This window comes from Hirundo rustica, chromosome 8, assembly GCF_015227805.2.
Source record: "Hirundo rustica isolate bHirRus1 chromosome 8, bHirRus1.pri.v3, whole genome shotgun sequence".
In the NCBI taxonomy this organism is placed as follows: Eukaryota; Metazoa; Chordata; class Aves; order Passeriformes; family Hirundinidae; genus Hirundo; species Hirundo rustica.
In genome coordinates this window covers 31,366,206-31,392,052 of record NC_053457.1, presented here as the reverse complement: position 1 = coordinate 31,392,052, position 25,847 = coordinate 31,366,206, and the positions used below count along the sequence as shown (strand labels likewise).

At 43.9% G+C, this 25,847-nt stretch overlaps 1 protein-coding gene across 6 annotated transcripts in view; it reads left to right on the top strand.

Annotated features, from left to right (window-relative positions):
* Nucleotides 1-25,847, top strand: part of FGFR2 (fibroblast growth factor receptor 2) — an 80,757-nt gene that overhangs the window by 7,756 nt on the left and 47,154 nt on the right. For 3 of the 6 annotated variants that reach the window (XM_058421456.1, XM_058421455.1, XM_040070676.2), the window contains 3 exons: nt 11,753-12,019; nt 12,717-12,791; nt 19,665-19,834. In XM_058421456.1, the coding sequence (XP_058277439.1) occupies nt 11,753-12,019; nt 12,717-12,791; nt 19,665-19,834 (512 nt within the window). The remainder of the gene's footprint in view (nt 1-11,752; nt 12,020-12,716; nt 12,792-19,664; nt 19,835-25,847) is intronic. The other 3 variants (XM_040070682.2, XM_058421458.1, XM_058421457.1) reach the window with 2 other exon arrangements.

The following is a 25,847-nucleotide window of genomic DNA, read 5'->3' as shown; positions in this document are numbered from 1 at the left end:
GAATGGTCCTACATTTGGGAGGCTCCCAGGAGCAGCAGGGAAGGGGAGAGACCCTTTAAGAGGGGTGACATGTGGATGTGAGTAACAAGTTTTTCTTTGGGGTTTCATCAGTCATAGCCACTTGCTGACACTCAACAACATCCAAAAATAAGTATGTTCAGCACAGTACCTTCCTTTCTGCAAAAATGTCGAGTCACATGAGCAAGGTGCCTTCAATCTTTGTAAAAACGTTGGCAGCGCCTAAAGATTAATGTCACCTGTGGTCACGGCAGTCAGCACTGTCCACTTGGAGATCCTTCTTTAGCCGCTGTGACCTGCCTGGGGTCAGCGTGTGGGATTTTCTGAGGTGTTCCAGTGTGTGGAGGAGGGATGCTGAGGTGGTGGCATGTCCCCTGTCCCACTCCCCATCCTGGGGTGTCCCCATGGATCCTCTCCAGCCAGTGCCACCCTGCCCAGAAGTCACAGGGCTGGAGGCACCCTGCACATCCATCATTTTCCTGGGACAGAGGTGGCATGGAAGCACCAGAAGGCTGCTTCTAGTTTAGTAGGAAAAAGTAAAGCAAGTTGTTCACCCATGGGTCCCTTTTGACTTTTGTTTTGGCTTCTCCTTTTTTTAAATGAGAACAGCTGCTTTGATATCTGCAAGTTAAATTAAGAATTCAAACCGATTGGTTAAACCAGAATCGGCTTTATCTTTTTTCATTCATTTTCCTTTTAATTTTATTTCCAGGAAGGGCAATTATTAAAGCCCATTATGGAGGAATGTGACATCCCCACAGCTTCGGGTGAGGGCTGGATGCCCTTTCAGGGATCCGGTTCAGTAAGCTGTTTGGCCCAGTACAGGATTTGCTAGCTGAGGTTCTGGGGGATTGGACAAGCAGCCAGATTAAATCAGTCTAAATGTGCCCATTCCGTGTTTAAAACCTGCAGCCCTTTAGCAGGGGCATGGTCTTGAGCTTCAAACTAATTGGACGTGGGTAGGGTTGTTATTTACAGTCCGTGTTGATGAGACACTGGGAGTTGGTAGTCTCTCAGTGTGGCTACTCTTTTGCAAAGTAGCAGAAATAATTGCATGTTTTAGGCTTATCTGCCATACTGTTGAAGCTTTTTGAAGGGGTTATGATAGTTATTAACTTTTAGGAATTTGATTCCTTTAGTGAGGGTTTTTTTTTTTTTTTTTTTTTTTTTGTTTTGTTTTTGGTTTTTTTTGAGCCAGAAGATTTTCAAAGATGCTGAATTGTGAGGTTTTTTAAATGTATTTATTTTTTTAAAACCACTTGTATAGATAAAACCCCAAACCAGCGGCTGACTCCAATGAATGCATAGTTTCCTGATGTTAAAATAGTTCTTCCTTGGCAGGGAAATAGCAACAAATTTCAGGCCATAGCAACTTTTTTTTATGGGCAAGTTTGAAACCTCTGAAAGCAGAATTTACAATGAAAATGCTGACATCTCCAGTTATGCAAGGCTGTGTACGCATGAGACGATGGACTATTGTGGTATTTCAATAATACCCATAGCGCAGCTCTTAATGAGCTTATTTCTATATCCAGCTTCACTGGAAATGATCTTTAAATGGCTTTAAACAAAAACATTCCGACATTAGTGCTTTCTTAAAATGAGCGTTTAGTTTAGGATCAGATGGGTATGCTAGAAAAAGATTTAATTATGCTTTTTTCTGTCGCTTATGAAGAAAATTTCCTTATTGGAAGTGTCACATTTTTTAAGTGTTAAGCATTTTGAGACTCTTCGAGATTGTGAAGCTTTAGGGTGAAAGAGACTTTTCTTCGAAGCAGAGCTCCTGAGCAGTTTAAATCTTGCGTTTTTAAAAGAACCATCACCCACTTGGGCAAGTTATGTCTTGTCTGTGTGTAATAGCACACCTGGTTTGATAAGAGGAGAAAATTTATTTCAGTGTAGTTAAAGAAGTGTAAAATTCAGGCTGAAAAGGGACCGTGAATCCCCAGCTGGTCAAGTGGGAGCATCTTCTGCAGAGGACACTGGTTTGTGTTAGTGGTGGCGGTGGGAAACGGGGCAATATTTGGTTTGGCACAGAGCCTGCCAGTGTAAAATCATCCTCTGAGCAATTTGGGGACTGATTTAGAACTCAGACCTTTGAGTTTAGGCTCAGCACGTTGCAGTGTGTGTTTGCAGTGGGTTTTTTTTTTTTTTCAGGGAGATTTGGCACAGCATGCTCCCCAAATCACAGATGCCGTCTTGCAGTACCAGGGACTAAACTGACTTTTAAGCTGATTGAAAGAGAAGTTGGAGCAACTGAGCGACTTTGGAGCGACTTTGTAAGAGTCAGATCTTAAATAAGGACCAGATTTGCAGGAGTGCAGCAGCCAACAGCTCCTGTTATAATTACGAAACGTGTGCTGGGAGTGCCAGGGCTGTTCTGGAAGTTTGGCCCTCTGGGTTTCAATCGGAGCTGGGAGCGTCAGCAGAGCTGCCTTGGCATTTGCTCCTTGGGGACTGTGCTTCCCAGGACAGTTGCAAAACAAGAGATTCTGTAAGAGGAGTAGATTTTTTTTTTTTAATATCTGGATTTTTTTTTTTTTTTTTTTTTTTAACTTTCAAAACCAGCTTATAATTCATAAACCGATTATGTATGTCTCCAGATTGTCCTTTCCCATCTCTTAGTTATCACTGGTGGTTTCTTTGTTTTGTTTTGTTTTCCAAAGAACCTCTTTTTTTTTTTGGATTTGTTTTTCCTTGACTTCTGAGTATCAGAGCACCTGCTACTGGGGTGTGTGCTGTGGGCTTCATTTTCTGCTGGTTCAGGTTTTTGTGGCTCTTGTCACCACACAAATGCCATTTTCCATATCAAAGAAAGGGACAGAAAGTTGAATTCTACGGTGCTGCTTTGTTCACTTGCTGTGCTATTATTATTTTAATTGTATTTTTAAAGTGGCTGTAAGCGAAAGCATTCGGTGAACCCCAGTGAAGCTGAGGAGTTGAGACCTGACCTACTTTCATTCCCCTCCTCACACGTTGCAGGTTGTGTGTAATTATTGCTTTTCCTTCCCCACAAAAGAACTGGCTCATCAGTTTGGGACATTCACCGTGTCAAGCAAAGCCACAAGAACTGGGAAGAAGGGAAAATTCCTTTGTGCCAAGGAAATGGCTTGCATTTGTGAGGGTTTACTGGAAAGGGAAATATGTTGAGGGACAGGAAGGGAATAAAATGAGCATGAGAGGCTGGTTGAGGATGAGAAAATCATAGTTTGGTTGTATTTGAATTTTTTTCCCCCTCCTCTTAGCTTTTCTATTTTGAATAGAGTTTTGTTGCATGGAAGGAAAAGATTTTTGTGACACCTCAGGTTTTCTCCCAGGGGACTTGTGGCTGTTTCTGAGTGGGGTTTGGAGTGGGATGCTGGGGCTGGGGATGCCTTGGTGGGCTGCAGGATATTCAGTTGTTGTTGGATGGACAGAAATTGATCAGAACACCCGATAAGAACTTAGTTTTTAAACTGTAGTAAAAAGTTGAGGGGTAGAAAACCTCGGCAAGTTTCATGCTAGGCTTCCTTTAGGATGGTCTGTGTGGAGAGGTGAGCTGCTGGCAGGACCTGCTGCTGGGCAGGAGCAGAACCTGCTCTGTCTTGGGGAGACTGGACTTGCAAGTTTGGAAAGCTCAGTGTCTCAGTGTTGCAATACTTAATTTGTTTCAAGGAAAGTAATACCACTTCTAATCCTGAATGCCACCCGACAGTTCTTGAAAATAATTTTAAACACCCAGTTCAAATTTTGAGTACTTCTTGAGCATGGTTCTGTTAAACATTGTTTATTCATGAAAAAACAGTGCTGCTGAGATAACTGCAGTATTGAAGTGCCCAGATTTCCCTGGTATTGTTTACTCAGCAGGGTAGCACAGGTATTTCAGCCGTGCAGGATTAACATGGAGTCTCTCTAGTAAATCTGCAGTGAACCACAGCTCAGTAATAGCTCTTCTAGCAATTCAGAAGCATTTGAACCCTCTTCCATTAGCATGGCAAAGTGCCCAGGAGCCGCTGGTGCCGTCAGGAGTGACGGAGGTGTCTGGAAGGTGAAGTGAAGCATTGTGTGAGTGGTGGTGTGCCACCTGGAAGGGCAGGTCGCCAGCCTGGCTTTTCACTTCAGGGCTTGTGCTGCTCTTTCGTTGTCCCCACTGGAGATTGTCCTCTGTCTGGAGCTGGAATTAAACGAGCTATGATGCCTCTTGCCTAAATATTGCTCTCGGTTGAAAGGGAGCCTGGTATGCCTTGAGGCTTTGAAGTGTTTGGAGACTATCCCGTGGTTTGTATCCGTGTGAGTTGTGGATGGGACTCTCAAAAGTGCTGAGAGGATGTTTTGGGGATGTTGTTTCCAGTGGCTGTTTTCAAATCCCACTTTAGGAAGTGGGGGGAGATGAATTTCAGGGGAACAGGCAAGATGAGACTTCCAGACGAGCTGCTAAAATTAAGAGGATTTGTATAGTCAAGTAAAAATGGGACCGTGTACAAAAGAAACAACTGCTGACTTGCTTGTAGGGAATCTGAATAGATGTTCTCTGCCTCCAGAACTAACACTGCAACATTGAATTGTGCAATTTTTAACCTCCCATTTGTAATTTATTTCTTTTGCACGTTGAGCAGTAATAGTCTTAAGTATGGCCTTTGGCAAACCTGGAAGAAAAAGGTTCTGTTTTTGTGTTTGGATCTATGCTACGTTCTATCCAGGTTTTATATTGCTCTTGAAATACAAATAAAGAACCTGAAAAAGAGCTAGAGATTGGAATAGATGGCAGAAAATTCTAAACCCAAGAAAAACCTTTTGCAACCAAATATACGTGCTTGTACGCTTTCCCAAGGCTGTATATCTTATTATGGAGCCTTTCCCAAACAAACTTTAAGGCTGGGTTGAACAACAGGAGCTGGTTTAATTGCTCTGCCACTTGGTTACGTGCAGAATTCAGTCAGGGAGATTTGAAGTTCTGCTCTTGCTGAAAGAAGAAACAATGAGAAAATGTTCCTAGTTTCGAATTCTGCTTTTTTAGAAAGAGAAGATTAATTTTTTTTTTTTCAGCTTTTCATTTGAGGTTCTGGCAAAACGTGATTAATTTCCCCTTTGTATTGTATAATAGATTACATGAGAAGACTCTTCTGTAATGAGTTGGAAGAGCAGTTAATTATTTTTGAGATTGTGTTACACGTGTGTTAGGTTTGTTGTACTCCTCAGTTCACTTAGCAGAGACACTCTCACTCTGTAACTTTAGGCGGATGGTGGAGTTTATGACTTGAACAGAAGCGGTCAAGATTTGGTGCCTGGAACCAAACATTCACATCCTGAAGGTGGCCTTTAGTTTCTCATCAAACTGATGAAATTACAAAAGGCAGCACAATAATTTTAGGGGGTTTGGTGTGGCTTCCCAAGCCTGGCAGTGCTCTTTCCCTCTGTGATTGCCAAGTCTTGGTGCAGAAGCCATCCATCCTGGTGCTTTCCTGTTCTCGCCCTATCTGGAGATCAGTCCTCTGGTGCTGGTGTATAAAGAACTCTTCATCCCGCAAGGAGCAGACCGTGAGGAATGGGGACAAACAGGAAGAAAGTGGCAGAGCAGTTCCCAGCAGCAGGAGGTGGCCTCGCTGGTCTCTCTGCTGTTTACTTTGAACTTGGCATGCTCTGAGTCTTCCCTGGCCTGGCTTCCAGCAGCACAAAGCACACGGCCAAGCCCAGGAGCATGTGATGCTTGGCGTTCTTGACGCAGGTTGCGTGGTTGTGCAGCCGTAACTCAACAATCACGTCTATAAACACAGGTAGGAGCAATCAGGCTACGAGCTGTAGGAATTTTTAATCTCTGCACGAAGCCTAGACAAGTATAATTTCTTTCTCTTTGGGAATGAGTCTTTCCTTAACCACGGGGTGAGTGACACACACCCACCCAACCGCTTGGCAGCCATCAAAGCCCTGATGAAACTTGTCATGTCCCTCACGCCGTGTCAGCCAAGATAGCAGGGGACCATCCTCACGGGGTTTGGTCCCCCTGCTCTCCTCTGCTGGGTGAGATGGGGCCTGGCTGGCTGCTGCCTGGGGACTGTTACCTGCTGCCAAGGAGTATGACCCAAGACAGATGGGATATAATCGCATGGGGATAATTTTTGGGTGCCTACGCAGAGACATTTTTTTTTCTTGTCCAAGGATTCCGGCAAGTGGCAAAACGCTTTGTTGCTCGCCAGAATTTTTTATTTTTCTAAGCGTTCAAAGCTTAGGAAACCCAAGATATAGTGCAGTGTAATATTTTCCCTTACCCATGATGACATTGGCAAGTTATTGCAATTGGAGGAGATTCACTTTTTTTAGATAGTTTTATTATATGTAGCACTCAATAGGAGTTGACATGGTGTGGAGGTCCAAGCTCCAGCAGGTCAGTGTGGCTGGAAGCTCCACACTTGCTGGAGCACCAGCCATGTATGATGTGGCGACTTTATTTTGCAAATGTTAATTTCCAGGGCAAGAGGATTATTCCTGTTCCTTACGTAAATTTTTTTTATTTTTTTTAATTTTTTTGGGGGGGTCTGGTTTTGTCTCTTTACCCGTCAGATGATTTTGTGCTTATTCTATAAGGATAACAATGCTAACGAACATGCCAGGAAAATCTTATTTTGAAGAATCTGGCACTTTGTTTTGTGAAAGTCTATCAAATAGAGCAGCCCAGGAGATTGTGCTAAAGGAGCAAGACTTAGAATCTGCCACATATTTATGTTTGTCACTATCAAGTTACCACATTATCAACTCTTTCAAGCTTTGTGTTTGAAGCTTTTCTACTAAGCCCAGATATTTTCAATCAGATTTGAGCAATTAATGTTTTTAGATGGGGGGAAATGATTCGTGCTCTTTAGAGTCTTGCTCAGGGACAAGGGATTTAGAAAGAAATAAACTGTGTTTTAAATTTATGGGAGGAACTGTAGCAATTTGGAAAGGAAAGTGTTTTATCAGAACAGAGACTTCCTGATGGTGCCTGGCGGAGGCAGAGCTAGGCAGAGCTGGCAGCTGGCTGACAGCAACAGTACAAATGGGACAGCAGGAATCCAGTGGCTTTGGAGCAGCTGATGGATGAATTGCAAACACTCTTTTGTGCCCCTTTGTCTGAGGAGCCTTTGTTTTGCTGTTGGCTAAAGGGAGATGGTCACCATGGCCAGGAATGACTCTCTGCCTTCTTAAACTGGTGGCCGTGTCTTTTGCAGGCTGATTTTGTCATCCATTGTCAGAAGAGGACATGAGATAATCTTAATATTGTTCTGCCAACTTAAATTAAGGGAGAATCCCATCATCTTTTCCCTGAGAGGTGGGAGGGAAGGCTGCACACCTGACTGGTGATACCTTGGGCTGCCTCCTGGAGAGAGCCTAAAGCCTTGGGCTTGACCTGCAAAGTCATGAGACCCATTTGCCATCCCCATTCCATGTTGTTCATCCAGTGTGGTGTTGCTGGACTTCCCTCAGTGACAGGAAAGCCATGAGGAGGGGTAGGAGCAGCAGCAGCGCTGGTGGTGCTTGGCAGCCTGATGTTCCCTGTGGGGACATTCAGTTTTGCAATGAACCTCTTGGATTCTTGACAGGTCAGGTCTGTTGACCCTTCTGGGCACACTGTGGTGAGAGTTTAGTTATTTACTAAAGTCTTTTGAAGTGAAAGTGGCTTGATGGGGTCTGAGGCTTTTGTGTTCTGGAGAGTTGTGTGAGAGTCTTTGCTGGGGTTAGCTATTAGCTGATTGTTTCATTATTTGGCTCTGTAACTAAGTAACTAAATGACTTGAGACCTAAGATAAGCAGCTTTTTGTTAATATTTTATTAGATGGAGACAAATAATAATAATGATAATAATTTGAAACCTAAGGAAGTATAAATCTCTCAGTGACCAAATCTGGAACAGAAACATGATTTGGAATACAATTGCGTATCTCAAGAATCTGAAATAGAGCAGTCAGAGTGTCCCCAGTCCTCTATTGTGGTCACGGCTTTTATACAAACAGTCTTTGCTCCACTTGATGACTGGATGGCATAAACCATGCTGTGAGGCTCTATGAGCAGGCAGAGAAAAAGTTCACAGCTGTTTATTTAACAGCAGCTTGGTTTTCCATGGCAGTATTGTTCAACAGCTCCACCTATAAAGTTTAAATACGTTGTGTGCACCGCTATTACAAATAAGGATGTAGCTGAGAGCAAAAAATAGCAGAAGCAGTGTCCCCTATCCTGCAGTGTTTAAGGACACCCAGAGTCATTCTGCACATGCCTTTGTTGCATGTTTGGTGTTCTAAGAGGTGACAGACAGGTGGAATTCACGTCAGGTGGTGCACCTTTGCAGGAGGAACCAATGCCACAGTTACAGGATTCACAGGATTTGCTTAAAAAAGAATCTTGTGCTTCCTTAGAATCAAGGAATGGTTTGGCTTGGAAGAGACCTTTAAATGTCATCTTGTCTAACCTCCCTGCAATGAGCTGGGACATCTTCAGCCAGGCCAGACTGCTCACAGCCCTGTCCAGCCTGGCCTTAAATGTTTCCAGGGATGGGGCATCCATCGCGTCTCTGGGCAAACCTGTGCCAGTGCCACCCTCATTGTAAAAACTTCTATCTACTGTGACAAACCCAGCAAAGGGCTGGCTCACAGGCCTCTGGTGATGGCTGAGGATACAGTTCCAAGGCAGAGCTCCCAAGAGGGCTGGAGGAGCTGGATGTGATCAAGCCTTGCCTGGGGAGCAAGGAAAGAATCCTGCTGTCAGCCACAGGGGAGCCATTGGTTCGATGGTACAGCATGGACATGAGTTCAAAATTTGTCCCTGAATTTCAGAGCAGCGCAAAAATCCATGTGTAGTGTCCCAGGGAGAGTTAACTTTGCAGCACAGGTTGTTTATGTGCTGATGGGAATTTCTGAACAGTTCGAACTGGTTGATTTTTCGCAGTGAAGCTGTTGGGCGGATTCATGCCTCAGAATCCCACCTGTTCTCTGTTTGCTTTTGGGCACCATTTCAAACCCACACTGGAAAAAAGTTTATAGGCAAACATTATAAAAAGTGACAGTCTTAAGTGCTGCTACATTCTAGTTTGGCAACACAAAGGCTTACCTGAAATAACTCAAAATTTCCAAACATGACTTCATTATATCATGACAACACTTTGCTGCATCTCCCCTGACACTCAAGAGAAAAAAAAATGGAAGAGGATAATATATACCAAATGCTATTACCTACTTGAAACTTGTTTTTCTTTAGTGTGCTAGTGATTTTCTTTGTAAAAGGATTTTTTTTTTTTTAATTGTAATTTTGAAATAAATTACTGTTCTCAAGTTTGGATTTGGATTTGTGTTGAAAGACTCAGTGCAAAGTTAGGGTTAGTAGTTTTCAAAGAGATGAAATCAGGGATGTGATGTTAAAAAATTATTTTCATTTTAATTTCCTTTTAATTGTGTGTGGGCTCATCCTGTGAGTTTCCTGGCACTGTTCGGCAGAAGGCTCTAATGCACTTAAAGAAGGGCTGATGGATCATCACCCAAGGTGGCTTTTAAAAAAGTTTAAAGAAAGACATTTTTAGACTCCGGTACATTGTTGGCACAGTGTAAACTCTGTAAAAGAAGTTTTCATTGCAGATAGAGCAAAGAATCCTTACTAACTCCAAAGTAAATTAGGTAGCTGGCTTCAGGTACCTTTTTTATTTGACAGTGAAATCTAATTAAAAAAAATCTCAAGCAGACTCAAACACACTCATTACTGTGATGAAATATATGTAGAAAGGAGCCCATGCTCCTTCAGAAATTTGATTTCTAAGAGCGTAATGTAACACTCAGTGAAACACCTGCATTGCAGATCTGTGGGTTCGTGACTGTATCAGCAAGACTGAATTAGTTTATAAGGGGTATAAATCTGTATTGGAGCCTGTCCTAGACTCTTGAGATGGAACTCTGCACGCTAGAAAGTTTAGAGACCTTGTTGTAAAATCCAAATCCAAGAAGCTTTACAGTCTCCGTAACTGGTCATGTTGGGATGGGTTTTATGTGCCGCCTTGGTGTGATGTGTGTGCCAAATCTGTTCTTTGAGAAAATGCGTTTGCCCTAATGAAAAAGGCAGGAGAAGCTTTGATAGGGCACATTCCTATAATGACAGGATTTCAGGGTGAGTGGGAGAGAAATTTGGTCTCCAAGTCCATCAGTAGAACCTGATATCCAAAGACACGAGTCCCCCACCGTGCTGGCCCCTTCTGGTGCTCCTAGAATCATATTTCAAGTTGGAAGGGACCCATGGGGACCATCAAGTCCAACTCCCTGCTCCTTGCACAAAACTCAGCTACTGACAGAACTCCAGCATTTCCAGACTCCCATCTACAGACGTGGTGCTTGCTTCAGGCAAGCGCCCTGTTGAAAGGGTGATACTAAAAATGACAACCCAAGGATGAGGAACATTGGTTTCAGGGTTTTGGCATTCTTTGAAGGAAGCGTGGACATCAAAGAGTCACCTTTTAGTAGTCCCTCAGAGTCCCAAGCAGACAGAGAGGTGTTTTATCTATTCCTGGGTGCACAGTTGGTGCCTGTGCAGGGCAGGACGTGTCCGGGGTGCTCGGAGAGCAGCTGTCTCTGCACTCTGACCCTCCCCATCAGCAAACAGAAGATGCCTCTGTGCTTCTTGCCTTTATTTACCATTCCTGCCACCCTTGCTGAGGCCCTTGGGAGAGGGATGGCGTGGTGGGAGGGAGAAACCAGCTCCAGAAGCAGTGCCTGTATGTGGGACAGCCTGAGTTGGTTGTAGGTATGCTGAGCCTTCGCGCTCCACTGCGGAGACAGTCTGGAGTGCCTGGAGCTGCAGTTCCTTTACCCCTGCTGAGAGCTGGCCCTGCAAGGGAGGGATGAAGCTCTGGTAACTATAGGCAGATGTAGTTTCCCAAGGATGTTTTTTTGGAAAAAGGCTGTGGTTTGATGTTCTTGTTACTGGGTTACAGAAGGGAGCTGACTGATGAGCCATTTCATTCTGAACTTCTGAGCGTACTTTGACTTTGAAAGCTTCGCTTGTGCTCCTGGGTTTCTGCTGTATTCCACTTGGGAGAGGTTGAGAAACAGGTAACAAAACAAAAAAAGAAATTAAAGGAAAAAGTTACTGTCATGGAGAGAAGTGCTGGTAGTGTAGAAGGCAAATGTAGAGGCTTTGTGATGGGCACAGGATAAAAAATAAAAGGCATAATATATGCTGTGTATAGGAACTCATGTTTATTAGCTTAGCAAGTGAAGGGGTGTTTGGGCATTCTTTTCTTTCAAAACAACACTTCCCAGGTTTTAAAAATTAAACAGCAACTTATAATAAAATCAGGTGGGGAAAGATAATAATTCATTTGAATTGTGGACCCGGATGCTAAGATAGAAAACAGAATTTGCCTTTTGAACCCCTCCTGATCCTACAAGCCCTTTGAAGCCTCCAGGTTCTGCAACGCTCATTGTCCCCTGCTGTCTGTGACTGATGAGAAGAGTCATGTGTTGGTGTGGCACTGGGGACAAGGGATGTGCCAAGACACTGATCAATAGTGCCTGAGCTTTACTTGTGGTGAGCTTCTTGAAAATAACCCGCATGTGGTTCAGATTTACAACACCGCATACTGGGCTAATCTGGATGAAACCTCTTTTTTTTGTTGTTTTTTTTTTTTTAATTGAACGTAACTTGATTTCCGCGGATGAAAAAAGGGCCTTCACTGACCTGTGTTGGAAATTCTCTCCTTTCCCTTCTCTTTCTTCTATTTTTTCCTCCTTTCCTTCCACCTTCGCAGAGCCGCCAACCAAATACCAAATCTCTCAGCCAGATGTTTACTCAGCACTTCCAGGAGAGCCGCTTGAGTTGCGCTGTCAATTGAGAGACGCCGTCATGATCAGTTGGACTAAGGATGGGCTCCCTTTGGGGCCCGACAATAGGACAGTCATTATTGGGGAGTACTTACAAATTAAGGATGCCACGGCCAGAGATTCGGGCCTCTATGCTTGCACTGCTGTTAGGACCCTAGACAGTGATACTCTGTACTTCATTGTAAATGTTACAGGTGAGTGAGTCAAACACAGGTTTTTGCATGCAGAAGCTGTAAAATGTGATGTTAAGACTCGTTATGACCTAGTGTGAGACGGTCCACTTGGGCACAGCAAGTTAAGTTAGTTCTGTAGCCGTTTTGGGGATTTTTCTCCTTGTCCTGACCCTGAAATGGGTTCAGTTTATATCTGCTCTTTTTTGCTCTATGGGCTCTACGGTCATTAACAGCTGCTGTAGAGCTCTCTGTTTTATGCCACTCTGACAGAATTAAATTAGACAGCTGTGATGATGATAAAGCCAGTAGAATGAATACAGGTTTTCCCCCCCCCTGCATCAGAAGAGTAAAATGTGTGATCTACATCCTTCAAGTTTAGAGAGGAATTGTTCCGGAGATGCTCAGTTCTGTTCAACTGCATTTCTTTAACAGAAGTTAAAATATTAAGTGGAAAGAGATTTTTGCAATTAGCAAACTCCCTTGGGAATCTTTGTAGCACTTCAAGAAGGACTATTGGCTAGTTTTGTTACAGTTTTACGTGGAAATAGCACATTTTGTGGCTGGATTTTCTTTTTCTCTAACTTCTGCACGACTAACATAAACACTTGTTCTCCTTGATGTACTCCACAGTCTAAAACATGTAGCTTTTCAATTTATTTGTCTGTAAAAAAAAAAAAAAATAGGCTGGTTTAAAGACTTGGCTGTTTTTAATGTGCAGATGCTCTTTCCTCTGGGGATGATGAAGACGACAATGATGGGTCCGAGGACTTTGTGAATGACAGCAACCAGATGAGTAAGTAGCAGCGAACTGCCAGAAGCCACTAGCAAGATCCACGTGGAAAATTATGCCCCATCTTTTGCACTCCTGTCTTCAGAGCTTCTTGATTGTTAACTGCATGTACTGTCAAATAGTGGTGTCTTTGTCTTCCTCTGTTTTCTGCTTCACGTAGCTCGTAACTTGGAAAAGAAAAACAAAAATAAACTAATATTCTTTTGAACGTGCTTTTCTGGTCTGTACTTTCTTTTTTTCCCTTCTTCTTTACATTTCTGCAGTTTCCTTTCTCCCTGATTCGAAGTTCAGTCTTTGTCTGGTTTAGACTCTCACAGATGAACTAACTTTTCCTGAACCTGAACAGAAATTCAACGGAAGAAACAAAGATCCAGCTCATTTTGTTAAAAGGTGGTATGAAAACTTTAAAAAAAAAAAGTTGTAACGAGGAAAATCCTTCAAGGCCTAACCTCAGCAGAAATCTCCCCAGGGAGAATGAATTTGGAGACAATGAGGTTCTTTTGTCTGCAAAGGACCTTATGGTTTGTTGCAAAGATGGCAATTCGGTGCTAAACCCACATTTTATGTTACTTATGCATGATGAAAATGGGCTGAAAGAGTTCTTAAACCCATCTGAACGCGTTAAACTTCATACCCTTTAGAGAATTCATAAAGCTATTAATAAGCTCTAAATAGAGCACTCTTAGACAAAGGGAAAAAAAAAAGTATATAAAATTCATATTGGCTGCTTATGCCGCTGTTCAGTGTTGCAAATCCCCCTCGGTGACTGGTGGTTTGCTATCGCTGGTGCCTGGTTAAGTCAATAACACAGGGTGCACAGAAACCCTCTTGGGGAGATGTCAGCAAGTGGCACCCACAGTGGGCAGGGAGTGTATTTGCTGCTCAGCCTGCTCAGGAGCTGGCAGCTGCACTGCAGCTTGGAACACTTGTTCAGGTGATAAAGTAGGAGCCTTTCGGCTCCCCTGGTTAGTGCCTTTTGTGTGCCGCTGCCCCCGGCCTGAAGCTGTGAAACGTTAGATGCTATTTAAAGTGATGTAAGTTCCTAGCTGCCTGTTTGGCCTCTGCCATCTGTTAATGTGATTAACCCTGGGCTGGTGCATAGGTGCCTCTGGAAGGGGCTGAGATCAGGCGGCTGGAGGCTGCCCCGAGAGAGGAATGCGGTGGTAAAGGGAGTTGGAGAGCTTGGAAAAGGGACACTGCTTTTAAAAGAGGTTGTCTAGGCAAAACCCACCAATCCAGGCAGAGTTAATCGTGCCCTGAAATGGAGCCATGGTTAGAAATTCCTTTTAGGAAACATTTCCAGTGTTTGCTCTACCTTAAAGCTTTACTGGCGTTGGTCAGAAAAGAGCTTGCGTTATTTTCGGTGACAATTGTACTTCTGATCTGCAGTGGTGGCTTTGGTGATCCATTGTGAGCATAAATGGCTTTTGGAATATGTAAAGGACCTGCTGTCAAGGCAGCTGTGCTCTGTAATGGCCTCGGAAGGATTCCTGCCCTTCCAGCGACAGGGAGCAGTGCCCAGTGGTTGCGCTAATGACGTTCTTGTAAAACGAGCTATCATTTTAAGCTACTGTTAATCAATCTTGATTGGGGAGCTGGTGAAAGGCCCTTGACAGTGTCCATCTGCTGGGACAGGGGTGTGTGCTGCAGCAGGGGCCAGGCACGCTTTCCCTGCTCTCAGTGAAAGATGCTTCTCAAGCGCCAGCGTTTAAATGTCGCGGATGGCGGGGAAAGCGCAGCCCTGGAGATGGAAGGGAGGGAACGGCAAGAAAACAGATTTGGGCCTGAGCAGAGCGTTCCACAGGCACCTCCTTGTTGGATTGCTCTTTAGAAGGTGCCCACTGTCTGCTGAGGGAGCATCACAGCCTCCCCAGTGTCTGAGCTGGAAGCGGAACAATGACTGAAGGGTCGCGGTACCGTGTCCCTCCAAGTATTCTGTGTTCATTGAGAAGTTGCATGATAGTAACTCCTGTGAGTTAGTACGAGGCTGCTGAAAGAGGGTTGTGATCTGAGATATGTGTGAAAGTCAGGGGCGGGACTTGGTGTGGTGTGCTTTGTGCCTTGTAAGCCTTCTTTTCCTCTTCCGAATTTTCTATCGCGCTCAAGATGCCACATCTAATTGAAGATGCAGCGTTCCAAGGCAGGTGGAAGAGTGAACCGGGAGCTGTGTCTTCCCTGTGTGTGCTGTGGGGCAGGCAGTGGCACACAATGGCCAAATGCCCTTTACCTTCCTTGCCTGTGGGATGTCGAGCCTGGGGAAGCCCACGACCTCACAAGAGTCCCTGGCTTTTACAGAAGTCAATTCTAAGTGTTTCCTCAATCATGGTTTGAGCTTTGCAGATCTCAAATGATTTAACTGATAATTTACATACAAATTACAGCTGTGATCATTAAGGATAAGCAATGGAAATTGGCCTGGTTATGCCTTTACTGATGGAAACAAAAGGCCATAGTCTTCAAAGGTTGTTGCTTTTTGATGAAACAATTCTGATAAAGTCCAGCTGTCTTGGCATGTTAATTATGATGAGATGAGGCAGGAAATGGCTGTAGTGCCTTCAACAGGAAGCTGAACCTTGGCATTCTCATTCCTGCATACTTAAAACTAAAACAAACCTTTTAGAGCTGTCTTGTTTACACTGCTAAGTATTCTTTTAAGCTGTCTTATTTTCTTTGCCTCTGTTGCAAATACATATTTCAGAGGCCAGGGTTTCCAAATGCAGGTGAGGAGGCTGTTGAGGAAATCTAGTGTAATTTTCGAGGCTGCCCAGAAAATACAATTGCTCTTAAGTCAGTGGAGGCTGTAGGTGATTCTGTAGATGTGAGGAGCAGCTCCTCCTTGGGAGGGAGGGCACTGGTGTGTGCCCATGTGCGTTTGACCACTGGCCCTGTGTGTATTTTTCAGTAGGGCACGCAGAGCAGATTTCACTCTGCGTTTGCTGTCCCTTTAGCTTGACAGATACTTTAACTGTCTGAAAAAACACGGTGGTAGATTTGTTCCACACTGCATCCTGAATAGCTTTTTATTACTTCCAGCTTTTGTTGAAGGGATTAGTGCTCGTGGGGAAGGTGCAGGATTGGTTCCACTGCAAGAGTCCCCTTTCTCCACAAAATGGCTTTGAGTTTTCCCTTTTTAGTTACCCTAAAGATGGGCCTTAGCTTGGTTCTTGGAGGGGCATCTCCAAGGACTTGCTTTTACAAACTTAGGTGGTGATCGTCATTCTGGCAGCAGTGGAAAAGACATTGCTGGCACTTACTGCCTTGTCCTCATTCTGATTTTGAGAGGTAGCCCTGATTTGAGGGATTTCTATAATCCTGACCTGATGCTGGCAAGGCAGTAGATGTTGTGGTGATTGCAGTCACGTCCACCAACTCATTTATTCTGTAGATCTCTGAGTAGCCCTGAAGATGCTGCTGCTCTGCCTTGAATTCTGGTCAGGCAACTGGAAGCTTTATGACTTTTTTTTCTTATCGCCCTTTAAACAATTTCTTCTGGGGCAAGCAATGGTAAATTGGCACCGAGAACAAAAAGTATCTAAATGTAATCCACATGCCTTTCCTTTCATGCCTTGAAGAGTTTCAGAAAGGATGAAACAAGGTTCAAATTCATCAAATCCTGTAGAGTGGAAACCCACTCAGGGGAGCAGCAAAAATTGGATGCTGCCTAGAAGTGTTTTTTAATTAAAGGTCAAATACAATAGTACTGAAAACCTTGGAGGGGTTTGATGTGGTCACTTATGGCACTCTACTGCCTGCTTGAGGTGCTTGTCAGGCAGGCTTGGAGTTGACTACTTTTGTATTTCTTTGCATTAGATAAGTCCAAATGAAAACTGAAGAGTCCTGAAGTGAAGTGGTCCCCCGGGCTTCCTAATTTCAATTTCACATGCAGGAGATTTGGCTGATTAGATGTAATGTCCGTGCAGTGTGGGTCAGCAGGATATTTTCTTCACTAATGAGAACTCTAAAAGCAATCAGGAATTCCCACCCGTTCCCCTGCTGCTCGTTGCTGCTCCGTGCTGGAGTCTGCCCTGTGGTTACTGTGAACTTTGAGCAGTGGTGCCACCTTCTTCCACCCGTCCTGGCAGCAGTGATGGGATGTGATGGGCATGGCCCGTGAGAGCAGTCGGCACCTGGTGGTATCTACTCATTAACTACACTCATTATCGGTTTTAGTGGAGCTCGGCGTTTGTCCTCTCAAGACAAATAGGAGCACTAAAAGGTGTTTTAGGTTATGATGATTTACTCTATAAAGAAGAATGCTGTGTGTCGATCAGATCAATCACTGGGTGAAAGCACAGTTTGAGGGCAAGTGTGATGGTTTGTGGATGTTGCTGCCTTTTCCTCTTTTCCTTGAGCATGCTGAAGTGCTGCCAATAGTGAAACATGTAGGATGTCTTGGAGCGTTTTCAGATGGTGTTTTCCATATGTGATGTCTGCATGTTTTTCTCCAAGCTGAGCTATAATCTAGGAGCACTGCAGGTTATGCTGAGGGTTGTGTGAGGGAAAGCTTTCCAAACTGACCTTTCTCCCGTTTGTCCCCTGCTGTGGGTCAAACCTGAGCCACTTCTCTTCATTCCTGCATTACTGTTCTGCACCCACCTCTGTCCGAGCTTTTCCTCTGTGCATTTGTTGTGTCGGAGCTTTTCCAGGAGCCATATTGTTGATGGAAAGGATAGTTATTTTCAAGAAAACCAGAAGATGGGCTGCGCTACAACGCAGTACAAACCTGGCTGCGTGAAGCAGCTTCGTTTGGTGGGCTGCTGATGGCTGCATCCAACCTGACCGACTCCAGCGCCCTGGTCCCAGTCTGCAGCCTGATGGGAGCTTCCCAGAGCTTGTTCCTTCCAGCCCGTGGGCTGCAGGGCAGCTGTGCCATGGGTGAGCTCGTGGCTCAGAGGCTGTGCCTGCCGGTGGCTGCAGGCGAGCTCTTTGTACGTGTGAGAAAGGTTCACGTGGTGGATGTGAGGAGAAGTGACCGTGCTGGCTGCAGAGCTGCTGGGTTGGCAGTACCCATTTGGAGGCTAAAGGAAGCACTCTGCTCTGGCTGGGATGCTGATACTACTGGTTTGGATGGTTGATTGTCTTTGACCTGCCCCAGTTTGCTTTATGAGTAGGGTCCGGCAGTGGTTGCCTTGTGGAAGACTTTTTAGCAGTCCAGGGAAAACAGCTTTTTAATCCCTCAGTACCAGCATGTAATTCTGCCTTTGCCTGGTGTACTTGTAATGTAATTTGGCCTTTTCGTGTAGCAGTTAATTCCTCTGGTTGGCTTTGTTTAAAGTCTTCTGTTGTTTTAATGTGATCCTGCTTTTAGCAAATAATGTTAACAGTGATTTTCCTTGCATCCCTAATTCGCTTTGGTCTGCATAACAATTTCTTACTGTTGCAGTTAAATTTTCAATAGTTACTTGATTTTCTATTTTGATTACATGCACAAATTTGCTTTGCTTTTCTACTTCATTAATTTTAACGCTAATTGCCACTTCGGGCAAAAAAAAAAAACCCAAACACTTATCGTTCATAGCATCATTATAGGAGTTGCTTTTAGAATGTTTTCTTTATCCTGAGAGAGACTTTGTTAAAGGATTTATTCCTGTATTTTCTGCCCAGCTGTATTTTTATTTAGAGAGGGGGGTAGCAGGATTTCTGAGTTTGCACTGATTGTAAGAACTGCTATAAATATTTGAGGAACGGAAGAGTTTATTTATAGTGGAGTGTTGGCCTGCTAATGAAGGAAATGAAACAGGGCTGAGAGAAATGGAGTTATTTTTCTGGACCCCTCTAGTCCTAAGAATTCCACGCTAATCTGATTTGCTTCAGGAAAACTCCATTGTAAAAGAAATTAATGTTTCCTACTATTAAATAGATCTTGAATCTTTAACTTTAAAAAAAAAAACTATTATGGTGAGACGACTGAAGCAATGGCATCAGGACCTTGAGAAATGTAGATGAAGTGGTGCAAGGATCCAGATGGGATAACCTTGTCTTTGGGTCTGTGTATCCAAGTTTACTTCTGTGAGGGTAAAAATACGTGATGGGTGGTTGTAAATTTTTGTTCTGCTGTGTTTCCTCTACTGGTACATGACAAATACACTTCTCGTGCTGTTCATGTGGGCACAGGCTGGGCCAGGGCATGGCAAGGAGTGAGAGAGAGCCAGGAAAGCCATGTTGGGGTCTGGGAAAAGTGATCACCTCAGAAAATGTGGGTTGAGAGAGAGACACTCGCATTTCATGCCATGTTTTTGGATGTCACTGACCCTTTGGACTTCAAGAGGCTCATTGGTGTGGGAAACCCCTCCGAAATGATAAATGTTTTTTGCTCATTTACTCATTTGGTTTCCCCTGCTTGGGTTAAGATTTCAGAGATTTGTTCCATTTGTAAAATACATTTCAGTGGTTTGTTTCTGTGGCAGTAACAGCACAGTTCACCTTGGCACCACACGCACTCAGGTTTTAGTGTGCTGTCAGACAGGTGGGTGCTTTTTTTCTGCTTCTCACAGAAGGGGAAAGAGGAAGGCTGATGCTTCCAAATATCTCCTGTCTTGGTCTGTCTGGCTTCACAGCTGAGGGCCAAAAATTCTGATCTGGAACCATCACAGTAACTCAGCTCGAGGTCAAAAGTGTCTGATGAAAACCCAGTCCCTGTGTCTTGACGTACTCCAAGCAAAGGTTGTCTGTGGGTAATTATTGGGATTTTGTTGCAAATTAAATACCCACACCAGCAAAACCTTGGCTGACACTTGCAGCACACGCTCTCCCGTCGTGCGCTTCTTAAACCGTGCTTAAAGCGGGTTTGCGCGGCTCCTCGCGCCGGTGGAAGGGGCTGGAGATGGGGCTCAGTTTCCAGGCGCTGACGTTTCTGGATGTGTCCCTTCGGAACAGGGGCGCCTTACTGGACGCACACGGACAAAATGGAGAAGAGGCTCCACGCCGTGCCGGCCGCCAACACCGTCAAGTTCCGCTGCCCGGCCATGGGGAACCCAACGCCGACCATGCGCTGGCTGAAAAACGGGAAGGAGTTCAAGCAGGAGCATCGCATTGGCGGGTACAAGGTAAGGGCTCACGCTGGCGTTTTGTGATTTTTCTTCTTGACCAAAGCTGTAAAAAAAAACCAAAAACCCCAAAAGCGACCAACCCAAAGCCAGCCCTCCTCCCCCTCAAAAAAACCAAAACCAAGAACCCACCGAAAGCTCGCTGAAGTCAACAGAAAATCTTTTAATGGCCTTGCATCAAACGTGGAAGCAAAAAGAAGTGGTTGTTTTCTTCTGGGCAAGGGTGGGTGGTTTCTTTGGTGGTTACTGAGCACTAATTCTATATATATATATATATTTTTTTTTTTTTTTTTTCCTGAAATTCAAGCTTCTAGCCTAGCAGTGCAGCTGAGGATTATTTATAGTGACATTTGGAAAACTAAAGACTGACTTAGCAAAGCAGATTAGGACTGTTTTGCTCTGTTCAGTTTTGGCTGCTTTGTTAAAAACGTGACCATCCGCTTTGGTGAGTGGAAGGCAGTTTAATAAAGGAAGCCTTGGAAGTCAAAAGTTATTATTTTCTATAGAGTTTATGGCCTGTGAAACTGAAATGGGAAGAAGAATTTGAGGGAAAGTAACAGCGATTACTTGGAAGGGTTTGTTTGAATTTTAAATAGCTTCAGATTAGATGTCTTTTTCTGAGCTGGTGGTTACTGATTAAGAGGGAGTTTTAGGGAGGCCAGCTCTCTCTGTGTGTTAGTGCACGGACCTTTAACCTCGCGGTATCTGCCTAGGTCAGGTCAGGAGTCAGGATTCGGTCATCTGATCCCTCTTCTCCAAGGAACTGGGAATGCGTGACTTTGGTGGCAAATTGCTGTTCAAGCGTCGCCGTTTCTGACTTCCCCTCGCCTCTCCTTTGGGTCTTCTCTCAGTGGTTTCCTCACGTCCCTGACCCCTCGGCAGTTCCTCCCCAAAGAGGAGAAGTTTCTGAGGCGGTCACCTCGAGTCAGGGCTGGAATCCTGAGCTGCTCCCAGCAGTTTGTAGTGGTGCTTAGACACAAGTTAGCTGTCTTTGCTAGACAGAGCTCAATTCTGAGTCCTGAGGCTGCCCCCCGGTCCTGCACCACTGCCTTGCCCCCATGGTTGCAGTGTTTTTGGGGGCTGCCTTGGTTTGTGAGCTGTCGATTCAGGTCCTGCTCGGTGCAAAAAAGTCTGTTTTCCAGTGCAGAGGAGGACAAGCCTCAGTCTCTTTTCCTCTCTTAGCTGGATTTACTGTAGAAAGTGTCAATTTTTCCAGCATTTGTGTTAGCAGAGAGCAGAGCCCAGAAAGTCTCCCCGCATGAGCACTAATTATCTAAGTAGACTTTTCCATCTATGTTTGCTTACACCATAAATTTCTGTTGCTTATGAGTGTACACCTGGCAACACCTTCTGCCTTTCATAACGCTGTGGAGTGTTAACGAATTGGCTCCAATTCAGTGGGTTTTGCCCTTCTCAGTGCTTTTTTAAAAACAAAAAGACCTGTCAATTAAGGAAAAAAAACCCCACTAAAAAACAACCAAACTAATCCTGTCTTGGAAAATAATAGTAACTGTTCTGGTAGTAACCAGGCTGTTATTTTGAACACTTTGCATCTGATGAAGGGGAAATGAAGAAATCACTCTTGAAGACCATGAAGGAAAATGTGTGTCTAGGGAGGCAGGATGGAGATACCTGGTGCCTGCTTTGGGAAGGGGATCTTTGGTGGGGTAAATCAGCTCGTGTGGGACTCGGTGCTGGCACTGCTGGTCTGTGTTAGGGACCTGGGTGAGATCATTTAGAGCTGTGCCCGTTAAGTGGCACAAATTAAACTTTCGGTCATGTGTATTAAACACATGCAATTTCCTAGGTATGTATGTGCTCTGGGAAGGAACCACAGGTGCCTGTTCCTAAAGCCAGCTGGATACGTGAAGTCTATACCTCTAATTCTAAATCATAACTTCTTATATCTCTAGTCCAAAAGAAAAAAAAAAGAAGGCGCATAGCTGAGGATTTCAGACTTTCTTGTTGCTCAGAAAGACATTAAATTTTAAATTATCTTGTAGGATCTACTGACCATTGTCAAATCTACCAAATCCATGTATCTTCTATATTCTGTCAATTTGAATGATCATCTTTGAAGATGGAAGTTTGTTCCCAGTGGATGGGCGTTAAAGAGTGAGGACTCCAGAGCTTTTGGAACCTGTGCCCTCATCTTCTTAGAGGTGCAAGATGAAGTCACTGTGGGATTAAGCAAAATTATACTAGAATAGAGAGAGAATTGCAATTTCCTGACACCACTATTGCAGTGAACTTTGAATGAAGGAATCCTCAGGAGGGACTGAGTCTGTCAGTGTTGGTCTGTGTTCAGCCAGGTCTCACAGCAGCTCATGATAAATCCTGCAGCTTAGCTTGTTGTGAATCTGGGTGTTGCTGGAGGTGTTCGCAATACTTAGGGGTGGAATAGCTGGAACCAAACCTGGCCTTATCTGACAGAAGAGACAATCATCCCCTGAAGCCTTAAGGGACAAAGGGAAGGGAAAGAAAATGTAAAGTTTCCCAGTAATCCTTCAGCCACCTCCTTCCTGCTAAGAGCTGAGAAATCCCTTGGTGTATTGGTTTTATCTAAATCAGATAGTGGCCTGTAGCACTTTGTCCCTGGGACTGGGGAATGTCTTGAGTCAATTTGCACCCAGGCAGGCTAGCAGGAGGGTGTATGTGCTGGCCAAGATAGCTTCCAGGGCGGAATTCCTGCACTGTGACTAATTCTGGGTGGTGAATTTCAAAATTGATCCTTTTATGATCTTTCAAGATATACCCAACCTCCTTAAAATAAAGAGAACAGGATCAGTTATTGAGTATCTAAATCCTTTTTACTCTGATTTTTTGAAGTGATGATAACTCTTGTTTGTGCCTTTAGAGGCATTTTATGTTTTCTTTGAGTTGATAATCTAAATCCTCTCTGAGACCACGGGAGCCTTTTCTTTCCTGTACACCACCCAGAAAGCAAATGCACTTCTATCAGCTGTTACTGTTTAAGCATTAACACATGGGTGTTTTCACCTATGCATTAGGATAAGCTTCACCGCTGCAGTTGTCTTAAACACATTTAAATTCAGCCAGGTAAATACAGAGTAAGAAAATTTCTGATTATAGGAGCAACTGCACAAGCCTGTGGCCTCTGCCAGGGGTGTTCAGTACTTGTTCTCTTTGAGCAGTACCTCTGTACTGCTGTCTGAACTGTGCTGGTTTCCTGGAGAGTTGTGTTTTGGTTTCTAATCCTTCTTTCCTTTGAAATTAGTTTAAAATGATCCATTTTTAGCTGAGTGACAATTCTTCATGACATTGTCTCTTCAGTGAAGACACACACTTTAAGACTGAACAGAACTGTCCACTGTTCTTTATGGGATATTCCAGGAGCAAAAATAAAAAATTCCTATGAAAAATTCCTTGCCCTATCCCAGTTCTCTGATCAATATTTCTTGGCATTTTGATTCCAGTTTGTTTCCCACCTCCAAGCTATTACTTAAGGATGCAGTTTGTATGCATTTGATATTGACAGTTCAGATAAAAATTGAACCTTTTGGAGAGATTATTTAGAAGAATGGTTAAAAACTTGATGGAGAAGATTCCGCCCCCCCCAAAAAAAAAAGCTGTCAGTAATTTGCTAGAAGCGTCCATAACTAGTCAGAAAAAACCCCTGTACTAAGGGATGTTGCATTTCATTTTAAAAAAGCCACATTACCAAAGCCTGTGTTTCAAGCTGTGTGGGTGCAGGGATGTGGCTGGACTGTTGCACGTCTGCAAATGAAATGTTGAATTTGGGAATCCTCAGTGAGGGAAGAGGCTGCTCATCCCCAGCAAAGGGGCTTTTCCCTGGACTTTGCAATGCTGCACTTGTAGCCACAAAGCGCTAAGCCAAGTCTCGTTGGATCCAGATCCCTGACATAAATCCTGTTGTCTGACAATGTGTCATAACTGCTTTGGACCTCTACAACAGTTGTTTAGCTTAAACCAAAGTGGCTTAAGCTGTTGTTTTGTTTTAAAGATTTTATCTCTGTCCGTGGAGTTACAAGAAGGGAAATTGCACGAATACTTTTTAATGTTGCCATCCAGTATATCCACTTGTGGCTGTAAGTTAGTTATGTTTTCTTATTGAACATAAACAATTTCTTGTGTTTTCCTGTCAGATTAATTACCTGCAGCTTGTTTGCAATTTTTGTTTGTTTTAACTTTTGTAGAGCTGTGATCTCTTCTTCCTGTTTTACAGTAAGATTGGTGAAAAGCTCTTGCTCTGATTCCGAGAAGTGTGTTTTAACTTGTAATGGCAGAAAGTTCAGGCCACTTTGACCAAGTGTCCTTCAAAATAAATCACAAAGAGATAAAATACTCAAAGTATGTAGCTGTTGTGTTTGTTATTTACCAACAGTTTATGACAGTGGTTCTTCCTGACCCAAGTTTTGACTTTCAGAGTTGCTTAGCAGAACAAGATGCTAAAATAACACTGATAAGCTCTTTCTAGCTCTATAAACTTGTTCCTTAGCTCTTCACAGTGTGAAGAAAAATCAAGATTTTTTTTGATGAAATCAATATAACTGTTTGACCATCAACACGAGGGGCTGAGGAGAGAAGCCTTAAGTTTGGGCTGGAGATTTTGAGGCTGTGTCACACATTTCTCTGATGTTGGCTTAGCATCTTCTCTTCTCCTGCTGCTGGAATCTTGCCCACACTTTCTTTGCTTTTCAAAGCCCACATTGCCAGTCATTAGCTAATATTATTAGTCCACAGCTGAGCAATAATAGACATATCCAGCTATTGAGATAATTACTAGCTGGGGGAGCTAGGAGAGCCAGGAGCTGCCTATAGAGGGAACTTCTTTTCCAAGCTTTGAACTGAAGGAATTTTTACCTCCAACGAATGCTCTTGGCACTGGGTTGTGGCCCTGTGCAGCTTTTCCTGCTGGATAAGGACCTACAAAATAGTCAGACACGATGCAGGATTTCATAGCTATAGTTGTAATGGTGTTTTAAGAATGTATGGTTACTGGAAGCATCGCTGAATGGGCCATAAATTTTTCTGGTGTGCAGCACTGAATTACTGCTTTCCATTTGGCTGATTAAAATGACTGTACCAGATTGTGTTTTATTCCATTTGCTGAAATATGTACTTTGCAGTTGAAGAATTGTACGTTGCAGCTACAGAGAATGTTAAGCTTTCTGAGCGCTTTGTCAAAAATGTAATGCTAAAACAAGGAATTAGTCCACAGCCAGCAAAAGGTCATTTTGGGAGCCAACTTCTGATGCAGGAAATGTGTGTATGTACCGGATGGCTCTCTATGATTACAGTTCTGGGCTGGATCCTATTTTCTGTGAGACCAATGCCAGCGCTGCTTTGGGGTTCAAATGGGAACAGAATCAGTACCTTTAATAAACTCTGCCTGAGAAGGATTCTGTGAGATAAATGTATATCCTTACGTTCTGTTTCCATGAGAATTTTTTTTTTTCAGGCATTTTTCACGAGGCAGCACGATTCTAGGATTCATTTCTTTCTTGAGGTACCCCAGAGCAGCAAGAGGCCTGGGGGAGGAACCCCAACATCACCCCTCAGTTTCTCTAAAGCATGAGCTGTGTAATTGAGCTTTTAGGAAGGATGGAGACTTAGATGTTAGGGGATCACATCCCTCCTGTGCTGCTGATGGGTAGTTATTACCAGGTGGCTGTTTGGAGACAGGTGGGGGATATCCTGAGGGTGTGCATTCACTTTAGAGTGGATTGAAAGGTAAAGTCCTGTTAAGACAACTGCCGCTAATTGGTGCCATCCTGCTCAGCCTGGGAGGACTGAGTGTGCACTGACATCTGCAGTGCTTGGAGCAGGGGCCAGCTAAATTTATAGCAGAAGGTGTGAAAGCTTTCACTGCTGCAGCCGTGCTGGAGCGAGCATAAATCATTTCAGTGTCCAGAACTGTCAAAGGAGCACAGAAGAGGCTTTCAGCTGTGCATTACACAAGGCTAATTATTCAGGCAAGAGTTCTTTTGGAAGGGGAGAGGGTAGAGCTTGGCTTGAGACGATGCCAACC